The following is a 17,343-nucleotide window of genomic DNA, read 5'->3' as shown; positions in this document are numbered from 1 at the left end:
TTAATCATAGTCATAGCGCCACCTACTGGTAACAGTAAGTTAAAGACTTTATACTTTGCCTTGTTTCTCTTAGTAGGTAAATCAGATCAACATCAAACTACTTCCACACAAATGTAAGAAGTTCATAATGCCAGTTCATGAAGCTTTTGATGTTTCGTCAAACGCCGTTGCCGTGGCGACGCAGTCTTCGCCGTGAAAAACGAAGGTCGTTTTGAGAGGCTTAAAAAGCTCGAAACATAAGCAAACTCTGCACGCAGATTACAAGCCCAAAATGTAGTTATATAATATGATTTTATTCATTCAGAGTGGCAAATCGGCTCAATAGCGCCCCCTACAACATTTCGACGAAGCAGCCCTCGCACTACGTTTCACATAGACTTACACAATTTGGTGGGCACATGTATAACATGTGGACTTAAATAAAAGTCTCTTGGGACCATGCTCTAAACCCAACCGGAAGTCACCCATTTTGAATTTATTTTGAATTTCTAGTGTCGTTTTTGTCATTTCCAGGCGCTGCACTTTAACGAACTCCTCCTAGGGAAATAATCGAATCAACTTCAAAATTGGTCAGTACAATCTAAAGACCTTTGTGATGAAAAGTTACTCAAAGCTTGTAGTTTCGTGAAAAGCTGTTGCCATGGCAACGCATTCTTCGCCATGAAAATTGAAGGTGTTTTTGAGGGGCTAAAACTGCTCAAAACATAACAAAACTTGTCAAACACATTTAAAATCATGAATGTAGTTATCTGATGTGACTTTAATGTGTCAGAGTGGCAAGTCGGCTCAATAGCGCCCCCTACAATATTTCGCCGATGCAGCCCTCGCAGTACGTCTCACCTAGATGTATACAAATTGGGAAGCAGGTGTATCTCATATAGACTTAAAAAAAGGTCTTAGGGGTCTAAGCTCTAAACCCAACCAGAAGTCAGCCATTTTGAATTTTGTATGAATTTATAGCGTCGTTTGTGCAATTTCCAGGCGCTCTACTTTAACGAACTCCTCCTAGGGAATTAATCAGATCAACTTAGAATTTGGTCGGAACTATCTCAAGACCTTAGTTATTAAAAGTTACTAAAAGCTTTAGGTTTCATCAAACGACGTGGATTTGGTGTGGCAGCCATTTTACATGGTTCACCATCATCCATCAAGCTGTTGTAACTCTACTGTACTTTGTCAAAACTGTCCCAAACTTGACATGGTTGTTGACTGTCATGACTTTAGGACTTCTGCATGCCAATATTAACTCATAGTCATAGCGCCACCTACTGATAAGCACGGACGTAAGCAGGATTCTATAATTACAGCGGACCAAACACTGAACTTATTAAAAGGGTTTGTGGGCACACCATGAGAAAAAGACTTCTCTGATCTAAATATGTGCAAACTAAGATGCTTGGAGAGCAAAAGTTAGATAACAGTGGGTTTTCAAACCATGTCAGTCGACATTAGTATAAATGATCTGTCCAGAGCTTCTACTTGAGAATCAGGTTAAATGTCACAATGAATGCTTCACAAAACAGTCTAAAGTTACAGAAGAGCTTAAAAAGAAAATGGTGTTAAATTAAAGTGTTCAAGTAAAAGCAAATGATACTACTGTTTTCTTAACTTTCATGTAAGTCCAAATAAAATCAGAACACTGCAGGGAGTTGAACCCCATCCCAGTAAACTGACAGTCTGTTATGTTACTAACCCTGAAGCGCATTCACGCACATTCATTTTCTTGATGATCTTAACAGGCTTTCATTTATGATTGTATTGGAGGTACCCTCAACACATTTGAGGCTTAAGACCTGTCAACGCGATCTTGTTACGCTGCTGGTCGACGCAGGAAATATCATCTAACTCATGCACGCAGTGTTTGATGGTCACAGAAACGCACGGCAGCGTCCTCCAGAGTCCTGCCAGTACCCTCGACGTGCGTGAATGTGCGAGGGCCCGGTCAATGCTGCTTGCAGCTTTAATTATTATTATTATTATTATTTTTACTCTTTTGTCGCAAAAAGGAGGTGCTTGGGATTCTGGCAACATTTTGAAATTTTGCACGCAAGCCAGAATTTGTGAAAATTGCAGTCTGATTGGGGTGTCCAGCTGCGTTATGAAATATTGGCTCGCTAGCGCCCCCTATTGAGTAGCCCCAACATTGGGTTTCACCGAGCTGTATGAAATTTGGTAGGTATGTGGAACGTGATGGGGCGTACAAAAAATCCTCTTGGAATTTTTCACTAAACCAAACAGGAAGTCGGCCATTTTGAAGTGTATGACGTTTTTGGACCGTTTCAAGGCATCATACTTTAACAAACTCCTCCTAGAGATTGAACCCGATCGACTTCAGACTTGGTCAGTATGCTCTTGAGACCTTGGCAGTGAAATGATACTCAAAGATCAAAAAGTTATCGTACTATGTATCCGTGGCGTGGCGTCAAAAAAACACCATTCGCCATGAAAAAGGAAGTTGTTGTAACTCGGCCGTACATTGTCTAATCTGCTCCAAATCTCTCATATGTCATATCATCCTGACTCAGAACACATCTATATGAAAATTTTGAATCATAGCAAGAGCGCCACCTATTGGCAACTGGAAGTTGTACGTTTTGTACTTTGACATCCTGCTCCTCACAGATTAATCAGATCCCTCTCAAATGTTGCCAGGAAAGCCTTAAGACCTTGATCATGCTTCATTGTGAAGATTGTAAGAAGTTGTCGAAGGGCGGCGACGTAGCGGCTCGGCGAATTTCGATCCTTCGCCATGAACGAATAAACTGATGTAACTCGACTCCACATCATCAGATCTTTACCAGATTTCACATGTTTGATTAGACTCCAGGCCTGAAGACATCTGCAGGCCAATTTTTAATCATAGTCATAGCGCCACCTACTGGTAACAGTAAGTTAAAGACTTTATACTTTGCCTTGTTTCTCTTAGTAGGTAAATCAGATCAACATCAAACTACTTCCACACAAATGTAAGAAGTTCATAATGCCAGTTCATGAAGCTTTTGATGTTTCGTCAAACGCCGTTGCCGTGGCGACGCAGTCTTCGCCGTGAAAAACGAAGGTCGTTTTGAGAGGCTTAAAAAGCTCGAAACATAAGCAAACTCGGCACGCAGATTACAAGCCCAAAATGTAGTTATATAATATGATTTTATTCATTCAGAGTGGCAAATCGGCTCAATAGCGCCCCCTACAACATTTCGACGAAGCAGCCCTCGCACTACGTTTCACATAGACTTACAAAATTTGGTGGGCACATGTATAACATGTGGACTTAAATAAAAGTCTCTTGGGACCATGCTCTAAACCCAACCGGAAGTCACCCATTTTGAATTTATTTTGAATTTCTAGTGTCGTTTTTGTCATTTCCAGGCGCTGCACTTTAACGAACTCCTCCTAGGGAAATAATCGAATCAACTTCAAAATTGGTCAGTACAATCTAAAGACCTTTGTGATGAAAAGTTACTCAAAACTTGTTGTTTCGTGAAAAGCTGTTGCCGTGGCAACGCATTCTTCGCCATGAAAAATGAAGGTGTTTTTGAGGGGCTAAAAATGATCAAAACATAACAAAACTTGTCAAACACATTTAAAATCATGAATGTAGTTATCTGATGTGACTTTAATGTGTCAAAGTGGCAAGTCGGCTCAATAGCGCCCCCTACAATATTTCGCCGATGCAGCCCTCGCAGTACGTCTCACCTAGATGTATAAAATTTGGGAAGTAGGTGTATCACATATAGACTTAAAAAAAGGTCTTAGGGGTCTAAGCTCTAAACCCCACCAGAAGTCAGCCATTTTGAATTTTGTATGAATTTATAGTGTCGTTTGTGCAATTTCCAGGCGCTCTACTTTAACGAACTCCTCCTAGGGAAATAATCGAATCAACTTCAAAATTGGTCAGTACAATCTAAAGACCTTTGTGATGAAAAGTTACTCAAAGCTTGTTGTTTTGTGAAAAGCTGTTGCCGTGGCAACGCATTCTTCGCCATGAAAAATGAAGGTGTTTTTGAAGGGGCTAAAAATGCTCAAAACATAACGAAACTTGTCAAACACGTTTGCAATCCTGAATGTAGTTATCTGATATGACTTTAATGTTTCAGAGTGACAAGTCGGCTCGATAGCGCCCCCTACAATATTTCGCCGATGCAGCCCTCGCAGTACGTCTCACCTACATGGATATAAATTGGGAAGTAGGTTTATTACATATAGACTTAAAAAAAGGTCTTAGGGCTCTAAGCTCTAAACCCCACCAGAAGTCAGCCATTTTGAATTTTGTATGAATTTATAGCGTCGTTTGTGCAATTTCCAGGCGCTCTACTTTAACGAACTCCTCCTAGGAAATTAATCAGATCAACTTAGAATTTGGTCAGAACAATCTCAAGACCTTCGTGATTGAAAGTTACTAAAAGCTTTAGGTGTCATCAAACGACATGGATTTGGTGTGGCAGCCATTTTACATGGTTCACCATCATCCATCAAGCTGTTGTAACTCAACTGTACTTTGTCAAAACTGTCCCAAACTTGACATGGTTGTTGACTGTCATGACTTTAGGACTTCTGCGTGCCAATATTAACTCATAGTTATAGCGCCACCTACTGATAAGCACGGACGTATGCAGGATTCTATAACTACAGCGGCCCAAACACTGAACTTATTAAAAGGGTTTGTGGGCACACCACGAGAAAAAGACTTCTCTGATCTAAATATGTGCAAACTAAGATGCTTGGAGAGCAAAAGTTAGATAACAGTAGGTTATCCAAACCATATCAGTCGACATTAGTATAAATGATCTGTCCAGAGCTTCTACACGACAATCAGGTTAAATGTCACAATGAATGCTTCACAAAACAGTCTAAAGTTACAGAAGAGCTTAAAAAGAAAACGGTGTTAAATTAAAGTGTTCAAGTAAAAGCAAATGATACTACTGTTTTCTTAACTTTCATGTAAGTCCAAATAAAATCAGGACACTGCAGGGAGTTGAACCCCATCCCAGTAAACTGACTGTCTGTTATGTTACTAACCCTGAAGCGCATTCACGCACATTCATTTTCTTGATGATCTTAACAGGCTTTCATTTATGATTGTATCGGAGGTACCCTCAACACATTTGAGGCTTAAGACCTGTCAACGCGATCTTGTTACGCTGCTGGTCGACGCAGGAAATATCATCTAACTCATGCACGCAGTGTTTGATGGTCAAAGAAACGCACGGCAGCGTCCTCCAGAGTCCTGCCAGTACCCTCGACGTGCGTGAATGTGCGAGGGCCCGGTCAATGCTGCTTGCAGCTTTAATTATTATTCTTATTATTATTTTTGGTGTTTCCTCGTAAAAAGGAGGTGCTTGGGATAATGGCAGAAATTTGAAATTTTGCATGCAAGCCAGAATTTGTGAAAATTGCAATCTGATTGGGTTGACCAGCTGCGTTATGAAATATTGGCTCGCTAGCGCCCCCTATTGAGTAGCCCCAACATTGGGTTTCACCTAGCTGTATGAAATTTGGTGGGTATGTGGAACGTGATGGGGCGTACAAAAAATCCTCTTGGAATTTTTCACTAAACCAAACAGGAAGTCGGCCATTTTGAAGTGTATGACGTTTTTGGACCGTTTCAAGGCATCATACTTTAACGAACTCCTCCTAGAGATTGAACCCGATCGACTTCAGACTTGGTCAGTATGCTCTTGAGACCTTGGCAGTGAAATGTTACTCAAAGATCAAAAAGTTATCGTACTATGTATCCGTGGCGTGGCGTTAAAAAAACACCATTCGCCATGAAAAAGGAAGTTGTTGTAACTCGGCCGTACATTGTCTAATCTGCTCCAAATCTCTCATATGTCATATCATCCTGAATCAGAACACATCTATATGAAAATTTTGAATCATAGTAAGAGCGCCACCTATTGGCAACTGGAAGTTGTACGTTTTGTACTTTGACATCCTGCTCCTCACAGATTAATCAGATCCCTCTCAAATGTTGCCAGGTAAGCCTTAAGACCTTGATCATGCTTCATTGTGAAGATTGTAAGAAGTTGTCGAAGGGCGGCGACGTGGCGGCTCGGCGAATTTCGATCCTTCGCCATGAACGAATAAACTGATGTAACTTGACTCCACATCATCAGATCTTTACCAGGTTTCACATGTTTGATTAGACTCCAGGCCTGAAGACATCTGCAGGCCAATTTTTAATCATAGTCATAGCGCCACCTACTGGTAACAGTAAGTTAAAGTCTTTATACTTTGCCTTGTTTCTCTTAGTAGGTAAATCAGATCAACATCAAACTACTTCCACACAAATATAAGAAGTTCATAATGCCAGTTCATGAAGCTTTTGATGTTTCGTCAAACGCCGTTGCCGTGGCAACGCAGTCTTCGCCGTGAAAAACGAGGCTCATTTTGAGAGGCTAAAAAACCTCGAAACATAAGCAAACTCTGTACGCAGATTACAATCCCAAAATGTAGTTATATAATATGCTTTTATTCGTTCAGAGTGGCAAATCGGCTCAATAGCGCCCCCTACAACATTTCGCCGAAGCAGCCCTCGCACTACGTTTCACATAGATTTACAAAATTTGGTGGGCACATGTATCACATGTGGACTTAAATAAAAGTCTCTTGGGACCATGCTCTAAACCCAACCGGAAGTCACCCATTTTGAATTAATTTTGAATTTCTAGTGTCGTTTTTGTCATTTCCATGCGCTGCACTTTAATGAACTCCTCCTAGGGAAATAATCGAATCAACTTCAAAATTGGTCAGTACAATCTAAAGACCTTTGTGATGAAAAGTTACTCAAAGCTTGTTGTTTCGTGAAAAGCTGTTGCCGTAGCGACGCATTCTTCGCCATGAAAAATGAAGGTGTTTTTGAGTGGCTAAAAATGCTCAAAACATAACAAAACTTGTCAAACACATTTACAATCCTGAATGTAGTTATCTGATATGACTTTAATGTTTCAGAGTGACAAGTCGGCTCGATAGCGCCCCCTACAATATTTCGCCGATGCAGCCCTCGCAGTACGTCTCACCTAGATGTATATCAATTGGGAAGTAGGTGTATCACATATAGACTTAAAAAAAGGTCTTAGGGCTCTAAGCTCTAAACCCCACCAGAAGTCAGCCATTTTTAATTTTGTATGAATTTATAAAGTCGTTTGTGCAATTTCCAGGCGCTCTACTTTAACGAACTCCTCCTAGGGAATTAATCAGATCAACTTAGAATTTGATTGGAACAATCTCAAGACCTTAGTGATTAAAAGTTACTAAAAGCTTTAGGTTTCATCAAACGACGTGGATTTGGTGTGGCAGCCATTTTACATGGTTCACCATCATCCATCAAGCTGTTGTAACTCTACTGTACTTTGTCAAAACTGTCCCAAACTTGACATGGTTGTTGACTGTCATGACTTTAGGACTTCTGCATGCCAATATTAACTCATAGTCATAGCGCCACCTACTGATAAGCACGGACGTAATCAGGATTCTATAATTACAGCGGACCAAACACTGAACTTATTAAAAGGGTTTGTGGGCACACCATGAGAAAAAGACTTCTCTGATCTAAATATGTGCAAGCTAAGATGCTTGGAGAGCAAAAGTTAGATAACAGTAGGTTATCCAAACCATATCAGTCGACATTAGTATAAATGATCTGTCCGGAGCGTCTACACGAGAATCAGGTTAAATGTCACAATGAATGCTTCACAAAACAGTCTAAAGTTACAGAAAAGCTTAAAAAGAAAACGGTGTTAAATTAAAGTGTTCAAGTAAAAGCAAATGATACTACTGTTTTCTTAACTTTCATGTAAATCCAAATAAAATCAGGACACTGCAGGGAGTTGAACCCCATCCCAGTAAACTGACAGTCTGTTATGTTACTAACCCTGAAGCGCATTCACGCACATTCATTTTCTTGATGATCTTAACAGGCTTTCATTTATGATTGTATTGGAGGTACCCTCAACACATTTGAGGCTTAAGACCTGTCAACGCGATCTTGTTATGCTGCTGGTCGACGCAGGAAATATCATCTAACTCATGCACGCAGTGTTTGATGGTCAAAGAAACGCCCGGCAGCGTCCTCCAGAGTCCTGCCAGTACCCTCGACGTGCGTGAATGTGCGAGGGCCCGGTCAATGCTGCTTGCAGCTTTAATTATGAATGATACTCTGTTTTATGATCACATTCCTCCATTATTGCGACTATTTGACTGTGAGATTGGCAGTTGAATCAGGCTCCTTAATTGAATCGTAAAATAGTCGACTGTGCGGTGTCACTCCTAGAACAAACACACTGGCAGCTTAAATACACCGCCATGATTAAAAGGCTGTGTGGGAAATGAGTTGCCCTGAGAGTATGTCATGTGAGTGTAGCAGAGACATTGACTTGACGTGCTCGATAGCGATGTGCTTCACTACGATGCGAATGGATAGTTAGCTATCTAACGTTAGCTTGCTAATTACACCATGTTGTCATGCTAATGTTACCCTGGTTACAGAAAATGAGCAGAACATTTTAGCATTTTTTTAAATTATGAAAGTTATGGTTGGATTTCGGCTCAGACATAGGGGTGAAGTTATACAGTTAAACAGTAACATTATTCAATTAGGTTTCTGATTCAACTTCCACGTCTCTGGCTAAATGTTACGACACAGGTACACTCTGAGTGGTCCCAGTGACTCCTCCCCCAATGTGCCTCTGTGTCCCATCCACCCGAGAGGTCTCGAGTTCTTCTGTCGTACTGATAACACCTGCGTCTGCTGCATCTGTGTGGAGACAGGAGAGCACCGAGGACACAACGTCATCCCTGCTAAGAGAGAGTGGCACAACAAGAAGGTATTGGTTCAGTTAGGGAGCGTGTCTAACTGGGGACAAAAATTATGTTTTTACAGTAATTGCATTATGGGAAGAGTGAGTGACCGTTATTTTTCAAGATTGTTCTAAAAGATTGTTTCATTGAGGTTGTATTAAAGATTTAAACATTTGTGACTTTGACAAAACCTAATTGAATCCAAAAACAGTTTGCAGCCATTGTAAGTCTAATCTATAAAAAATTGTGCATCCCACTCACTTGTGTTAGGGTACTGTAGGTGCATCTGGCACAGAACATGTGACCGACCTGGGACAAGGCTGGTGATTAGTCATAGACAGTAATGCTACTCCTGAGTAAAGGTGTGCTTGCTCTCTTCTCCAGTCCCAGTTAGGTTCTGCAGAGCTGGAGCTGAAGAATCTCATCTGTGTGAGAGAGAGGAAAGTGGTGGAGATACACAAGTCCTTACGAGAAATACAGGTGAGTTTTTCCTTCTGCACCAAGGTGGATCCTTTTTCAGGGTCAGTTCTCTTTTAAGATTGTGGACACATTTAAGAAATAGCAGAATTGGCACTAGACTGTCCATCCTGACAACTGGAGAGGAGCTCACTCATTCAGAGCAGATGTATTTAAAGAAACAGATCAAGTTTAAGTCCAGATTTATCTTGGAGTATGAGAGGTGTACAGGTGCTGCCTGATCAGACTGCCGTAATGCATTAAATATAGTAATGTGGGCCTACTTTATGTTTCTGCTAAAACCTTTTGAAAGTTTAAACCGAACAAACTATCACTTTTTACCATCTTGCATCTATTGTGATCACATCATTTAACATTTTTCGTTCGACTCTGGTTTTCCCAAGAATCAATATCACTGTGGCAGATGGCAGAGCAGGCTTTGATTGGTCTGAACGCACAGATACGGCAATTTGCACTGGGATTTATTCTACAACAAAACCTATTTCATTGCAATTGCTATAATTTCAGATGTGTTATAATCCGATCCCAGGGATTTAGGATATTTATCTAAAGATATTTCTCATTTTCTCAAAAAGAGATGTTAAACGATTGAAATAAATAGTGTCAGATTGGGACCTACAGATCTTTGCCAGTATGTGACATGTGCTGTAATTAACATTGAGCAAACTGGCAGAGGTGGAGCTATAAAATCCCACTGCTCCTAATAACAGTTTGCTCACCCAGCACTCTTTATCAGTAGTTTCCAGTCAATATCCTCAACACAGTTTGCTCATGGGCTTAAAGAAGTAGCTGATTTGATAAACTTCCAATGGGTGTCTTCAAACATCTCACATCTATTGCTCTTCATCGTTAATAGGCTGCTGCTGAGAGAGAGACAGATGGAACTGTTTGCATGTTTTCCAAGCTGATTTCCAGTTTGGAACGCTGCCAAGCTGAAGTCTTGGAGGTAAATAACATCTATGTAGAGAAAATCTCTGGACAAAAACTCAACGTCTTTTCTGTTTTCACTGAAATAAAAGTAGGCAAGTCCTCTGCTTATTAACGGAGGAGGAGCATTATGAGGTATATTAACCAAGCTCCATGGCATCTGTTACCCCCAGGTGGTAGAGATGACTCAGCGTGCGGTTGAGCACAGAGCTCAGGGCCTGCTGAGGGAGCTGGAGGAGGAGATCGCTGAGCTAAAGAAGAGGAGTTCATCACTGAGCCAGCTGGCTCTGTCTGAAGACTACATACTGTTTCTCAGGGTACCAAGATAACACAAAAAATACATTAATAAATAAGCAGGTGTCCACTAGTTATGCATTCAATAATGAATCCACTAGTTCATTTTAGATGTAGTCTTTAAATCCAGAAACTTCTTGGCAGCAGGGATTATGGGAGTGTGAAGAATCTGAGGTACCTTTTCCACTGCAGGAACTTTTCCAGGAAACCGGGAACTTCTGTAGAAACCCAGGATCTTTGGTTGCATTTTAATGAAGGCAACCTAATAATAGTTTTGGTTTCTGGGCTTTCATGTATAACCGTTAGAAAAAGACATTCTAACCAAGATCAGTCCAACGACAAGATTGTCCTGATCCTTGAACCCTTTCCCTTGTAAAAGTGAAACATTAAATATTTCCACAGCATAATGTCCGTCACATTCTAGTGTAGCTATTCCAGCTATGCTTTGAAGGGCAGCTAATTCCTTTTTCTGTTTACCAGTCAAATAGGCCTACTCACATCCTGTTAATAAGCTCTTGGAGGTGGTCAGACTCAACATTTCTTGGCAACTTGGCTGCTGAAATATTTCTGTTTCTATTATTTGTTTGTATTGTTTTCAGTTTTATAGACCTTCCACACTGAGGTTTGTTATCTTTCTGTAATAGGGTCTCTCAGAACTCTGTATCCTCTGCTATGGTTTTTATTAGACCACTTTAAATTTACCAAGACAAAATATCCATGGTTCACTCTTAGTCTCTGTTATCAGGTCTCAACACATGTCTGTCTACTGGCTCCCAATAGTATGTGTTACACTGTTAACATGGAGGACCCAGTGAATGATCCACCAGCTGATAGAGGGATTTTGAGATAATGTGAACCAATGCGGATGTATTTCTTTAAGCCTGTTGAAGCCACATGTGTTTTTGACATTTCTTCTACCTGCAGAGGTTCCCTGCCCTGTCCACCCCTCCACAAGCTAAGGACTGGTCCAGTGTCTCTGTAGGGTCTCAGCTGACCTCAGGGGTGATTCTCAGGACTGTCAATCAAATGATGGAGCGCTTTGGAGAAGAGATGCAGAAACTACCCAAAGCCTGTAAGTCTTCATTCAGACCAAGAGAACTAAAGATGTTGAATTTAAGAGAAACATTTGATTGAAAAAGACCAAGACGATGGATTCTCCTTCATTTTTTACTGCGAAGCTTAGAACCAAATGGACCAACTGCCCCGTAGCAGTACCTTCATGTTTCCCACTGTGGTAAAAGACAAAAAATATCCCATATATTTTTGTTTTACTATGTCTCATTCGGATTTGGAGCTTAGATCATATTCATTTAAGGCTGAACTGGACAAGATCCAAACAGCAGTGTAAAAGAAATGTTCTTTTCCCTAATCTACAGGCCAGCAATCCTTGTTGGACCAGTCTGTACCCAGGCCCAACCCAAGTAAGATTCTGATGAGCAAACAGCACAACATGTTATGTAGTTCAACTTTTTTCTGATCTTTTTAAATTCAACAAATCAATGACAAAGTGTCAACATAAATAATACAATTATTTATGAACGTATTGTCTTTTCTTTGCAGAGATTAGGAGGGTACAAGAATATGCAGGTCAGGGTTAAAAAATAATTCTGCTTTTATGTCATTTTAACTCAGGAGTGCTATTTTCATTGGTAGTTTCATCACCAACCATCACTCTCTCTCAATCTGTCAGACGACATCACTTTAGACGCCAACACAGCCCACCAACGTCTCATCATCTCAGCAGATGGGAGGCAGGTACACTGTGGAGATCGCAATCAGTCGGTGCCCGACAACCCGGAGCGCTTTGACCGGGTGGTGTGTGTGCTCGCCCGCCAGGGCTTCAACTCAGGACGGCATTACTGGGAGGTAGGTGGGATACAATGTGAAGCTGTGTACGTGTCCATGGTGGTCGTCCACAAAGGACATGTGTGGCACCTCACCAACCACAAAGCTTAATTTTGAGTCAGCAAGCTATTTTATATATATACATATCTCTCTGTGTGTCTCTCTGTGCGTCTGTCTGTGTCTGTGTGTCTGTCTATGTGTCTGTCTGTTGTCTGTCTGTGTCCGTGTGTCTCTCTGTCTGTTTGTCTGTGTCTGTGTGTCTCTCTGTGTGTCTCTCTGTGTCTGTCTGTCTGTCTGTCTGTCTGTCTGTCTGTCTGTCTGTCTGTCTGTCTGTCTGTCTGTCTGTGTGTGTGTCTGTGTGTCTGTCTGTGTGTGTGTGTGTCTGTGTGTCTGTCTGTCTGTCTGTCTGTCTGTCTGTCTGTCTGTGTGTGTGTCTGTCTGTCTGTCTGTCTGTGTGTGTGTCTGTGTGTCTGTCTGTGTGTCTCTCTGTGTGTGTGTCTGTCTGTCTGTCTGTGTGTCTCTCTGTGTGTGTGTCTGTGTGTCTGTCTGTGTCTGTCTGTGTGTCTCTCTGTGTGTCTCTCTGTGTGTCTCTCTGTGTGTGTGTCTGTGTGTCTGTCTGTGTCTGTCTGTGTGTCTCTCTGTGTGTGTGTCTCTCTGTGTGTCTCTCTGTGTGTGTGTCTGTCTGTGTGTCTGTGTGTCTGTCTGTGTGTCTGTGTGTCCTTTGCATATCCACAACCGCTCATCTGATCCACTTCACACTTGGTGGGTGTATTCCTGTGGACCCTGTGTAGTGCTTTGGTAAATTTGGTGCAATTTTGACACATGACACGTTTAATATGACAAAACTTTGAATAAACAAGCACACAGCGCTCTGTGTGGCAGTGGGGGCGGAGCTTCAGGGCTCTGCAGGGTCTGCAGCAATCAGACAGCGGCTCATTGACTGCAGTTCACTTTTGCTGTTGGATGCTTGATGTACTTGCTGAACTCACTGAAATCACCAAGCACGAGCAGATAGCCTACACTAACAGAGCCACTCCAACTAAAGTAGTGTAAATGTTTGCCATACTGACATTTACCGCTAGCCAAATACCTCCACTCATTAAATCCATGCTCTACTTTAGAACCACGGTGGTTATGTCAAAGCAAGCGACTATTTGGACATTGAATTCATTTCACTGGTGGTTCTGAGTAGCCTCGACTTTAGCACAACTAAGTCACGGCAGGTGTATTGCCGAGGACACAAGGAAGCACAGTGTTGAGTGTGAAGTTGTTTGTATGAGAAGCGCTCCAGAAAGCTGTCAGCAGTAACACCACAGGCCAAACATTCAGTTCTGACCATGCATGTTTTGAACGGGCTCTGCACTAGTTTCATTGCAATTTAACATTGAGCTCACCCTGATGGAGAGTCTGCACTCCCCCAGTAAGCTGTACCTCACTGCCCTCTTCTAGGTGGAGGTGGGAGCAAAGACTGACTGGGACCTGGGAGTGGTAAGTCGGTCCGTCAATCGGAAGGGCAAAATCAAGGTAAGCCCCGCCCATGGCTACTGGTTCCTCAGCCTGCGGGATCGGACCGAGTACTCCTTCCGAACAGAACCCTTAACCAACCTGACAGTCAGCCTCAGACCCTCCCGGATTGGAATCTACGTGGATTATGATAAAGGCCTGGTGTCCTTCTACAACGTGGAGGCCAGATTGCTCATCTATACGTTCACAGATCATTTTTCTGACACCATCCATGCGTTCTTCAGCCCCTGTACCAATAAATCAGGACGGAATGAGGCTGCACTGATCATTTGTCCTGTTGCAAAGACAGAATGAAGTGAGCCAACAAGTTAAGGACATCTTCACTAATGAGCCTCCACATGCGTGAAGTCCCAGTGAAACAGAATATTTGAGCTATGTACAGTTAAAAGGCATTGAAATAGAATCTTTCACATTTGATTGGACTGCTACAAAGTGGGCGGGCTTAGCATGTAGCATGATAAGGAGCTACAGAGGACTGTGGCTCCACACACACCACCTTTGTCACTAAAAGTTGCAGATTGATTGATGGATGTCAAGATGTTATTGGTTGAAATTGGTTGGTACCAGCTTACATAAGCACATGTCATATTTTGTTTTTGGAAGAAAAGTTGATTCAAATTTGTATTAAAAAATACGAAGAAATCGATTTCTTTGCATATATTTTTAAATCGGTGCACAATATGACGGGGAACGTGATCTAAAAGGGTGAAAATGTCATTTCTACTTTAAGGGATCCCTTTTCTTTCATTGATTAAACTGACAACCCCTGACTAAGAGACATTTTGTATTGATATTTAATTTGATATACAATAAGAGTATAGCACAATAAAGATAAAATTTACAATTAAGGATGAATTTTGAACACATCATTTCCTGTGAATGTTGCATCACAGATGAGTTTTCTTTTTTATTAACTTTTAATACTCTGACTGTATTAAGTTTTTGTTTGTTATTTAACTAAATAGAGCTTGAGTTATACGTCCGCCATGCCCCTATACTGTTTATATCTTAAATAATAATCCAACCTTATAATAATAAGAATTTCATTCAATTTTCTTCACAGAAAAGAATGAAATGCTGAGAGATAGGCCAAATGCTTACACCCCTTTAAATCAAGACCTCCAGTGAAACTTTGGTGCGCCCGAGTGGGAGCCGGGACCCTCAGGTTGGGGATCGGTAGGGATGGTTCATGTTCAGGTCTTGTTTTGTATTATAGTGTGTGTGCTTGAAATTCCCATCCCATGGAGTAGATCATGAGCAGGCCATTTGTTAACTTATTTTAGGATACGGTGTCACTGATGAGGTTTTTTTATGAGCCAATGTCAAAGTATTTAGACTGAAGTCTGCAGATAGGCAATATTTCTGTTCCAACGTTCAGATTCTTCAGGTTTGGCCCCATTTAGTCCTGAGAAAGTATTCAGACACACTGGAGCACAGAGACTCTCTGCTGAAACCCAGGGCAACAAGAAAATGCTTTTAGCTGAGTGAAAGCATGCGCTGCGAGGCTCCAAATCTTATGACACACTAGAAATCAAAAACATTTGATGGAGGTACAAAGCTACTAGTCGCATGTTAACAGCATAGCATACATGGCCACAGATAGCATGTTTACACCATGGATGTTTTTTGAGAAAAGAATAGAATTAAAGATGGAATCCATTCATTCAAATGAACATGTACGCCAGAAATGTTTTCAGACTTCCTCTGGTGTCCATGTTTTTGGGCCCATAGAGCATAGGTACTAGAATCCCTCTACGGCCCAGCTGGTTAAAAGTTACATTGCACATGAATTTGATGCATCAATTTCATCTAAATAAGTTGCTGAGTAATATTATGCAAGTGAAACCATTTTACCAACAACACTTTCGGTGGTAAGCAAAATATATAAATATATAAACCAGACAAGAATCAAATACGATTCCCTCATTGTACGCAATTATGAGAAACAGGACGTTAAAGCTAAGGGTCAATCAGATTTCCTATGCTAACATTGGGGCAGTAACGTTGGTTATACTGCTCTGGTCTAACATGGATATTACACAGTAAACTATGCATCATTACTTTATACTTTTTATAATATTTCTGTCCAAGTTGGTATTCGATTAAAAAACATTTAAGGCAGTGAATGTATATCTATTTTTACATATCTGATGTCAGAAAAATTGTTGAGTCCACAAGATGCATCAGAAGATATAAGAGGCAGCTATGGCAGATACATTTACTAAATGAAACAGAAAAAGGCATGAGCATGTACAGTACACATGTGAGAGGAACCTTTATTGACATCAAGTGAACAAACAGTATAGTCTTGATGGGCACAAGTGCAAAAGGACAACAGGTCACAGTCGGAGCACCACATACAGCAGCACTTCCACCATCAACAATGTCTAAACAAACAGGAAACGTCTTCACACTTGTCATGTTTGGTCGTTAATGTGTCCTTAGATCAGAAGCATTGGAGCTCCATTCTAACACTTCCAGTAACATTCATGTTGAGTAACAGGCCACTGGTGTTACTATGAAGCATACTAGCCTTAGCTAAGCTTTGCTAAACGGCTACTTGGGTTGAACAATTTGAGGGAAAAAATATTGTGATTTAAATTGCAATTATTGTCAATAAAAACGTCAACTTCTAGGGCCAAATAAACTTGACTAGTGACATAAACAAAAACTGACCATCTGATGTTACCTTTAGTAAGTATGATGTAGTAGTACACTGCTAATGTGGTTCTGGTATAATTGACTTCTTTTTTTAATATAATCGTCAATGTTCAAAGGTGATGTCATATTCATTGATAACTTAGTTGTCCTACCTTAGTCCAAGAGCAATCAGACTGAGGACCCTAATGGTACTGACAGCTCTGTTCTCTCTCTGCTTGAGCTAACGTAGCTGTAGATGTGTAGAATGACGGGTCAAACTACTAAACAGACATACATCCTGGAGGTTTTGACTCAGAGCTTTAATGGTGAACAGCTTTTAAGCACATCATAGTTTGGAGCTGAGCAGCCTCTGAATAGTACAATCAGCCGCTAATGGGCTAGCTGCTAACTGCTCATCTGAAAACGATGTGATGCAATCAGCTACATTTTGTGGGGACAGTTGTCATTAGTAGGTTACATATTTATTAGGTAATGTCCTCTAGTCTAAATAAATCTCACTACTTGTGATTAAAAAATGCACTCTTTCCAGTTAAAACAGGAAATGAGTCAACATGTTTGCACCTACAGTTCCCTCGTCCTCCTTTAGCTGAGTGGTGGAGACGTGACGTCATGTGACCGTGTTGTAGTTCCTTAGTAGCCTAACGTTAGCTTTTTATGTCTGCTGATTGTATTCATGCTTCAAAAATCATAAAAGTAATGTTCATTTGTGAAAATGATCTTGCTGAACAAAGTATCATAAACACTTTTTCAGAAGTTAAAATGTCTTCGTTATTTGGTCGGGGCAGTTGAATTGGTTACACTTTGTGACATACAGTATTA

The 17,343-nt window shown here is 41.0% G+C and overlaps 1 protein-coding gene across 1 annotated transcript in view; it reads left to right on the top strand.

Moving 5' to 3' along the window:
• LOC306696304 (E3 ubiquitin-protein ligase TRIM21-like) overlaps positions 1-14,617 on the top strand; it is a 64,296-nt gene extending 49,679 nt beyond the window's left edge. The window contains exons 3-11 of the mRNA XM_079159888.1: positions 8,642-8,822; positions 9,181-9,276; positions 10,130-10,219; positions 10,374-10,517; positions 11,419-11,566; positions 11,871-11,915; positions 12,055-12,081; positions 12,185-12,360; positions 13,789-14,617. Of these exons, the coding sequence (XP_079016014.1) occupies positions 8,642-8,822; positions 9,181-9,276; positions 10,130-10,219; positions 10,374-10,517; positions 11,419-11,566; positions 11,871-11,915; positions 12,055-12,081; positions 12,185-12,360; positions 13,789-14,157 (1,276 nt within the window). The 3' untranslated portion in view covers positions 14,158-14,617. The remainder of the gene's footprint in view (positions 1-8,641; positions 8,823-9,180; positions 9,277-10,129; positions 10,220-10,373; positions 10,518-11,418; positions 11,567-11,870; positions 11,916-12,054; positions 12,082-12,184; positions 12,361-13,788) is intronic.
• Positions 14,618-17,343: the final 2,726 nt, after the last annotated feature.

The sequence above is a fragment of the Pholis gunnellus genome (assembly GCF_910591455.1).
Source record: "Pholis gunnellus genome assembly, chromosome: 5".
Classification (NCBI taxonomy): domain Eukaryota; kingdom Metazoa; phylum Chordata; class Actinopteri; order Perciformes; family Pholidae; genus Pholis; species Pholis gunnellus.
The sequence above is the reverse complement of the archived record's forward strand: the minus strand, read 5'-3'. Positions and strand labels throughout refer to the sequence as shown.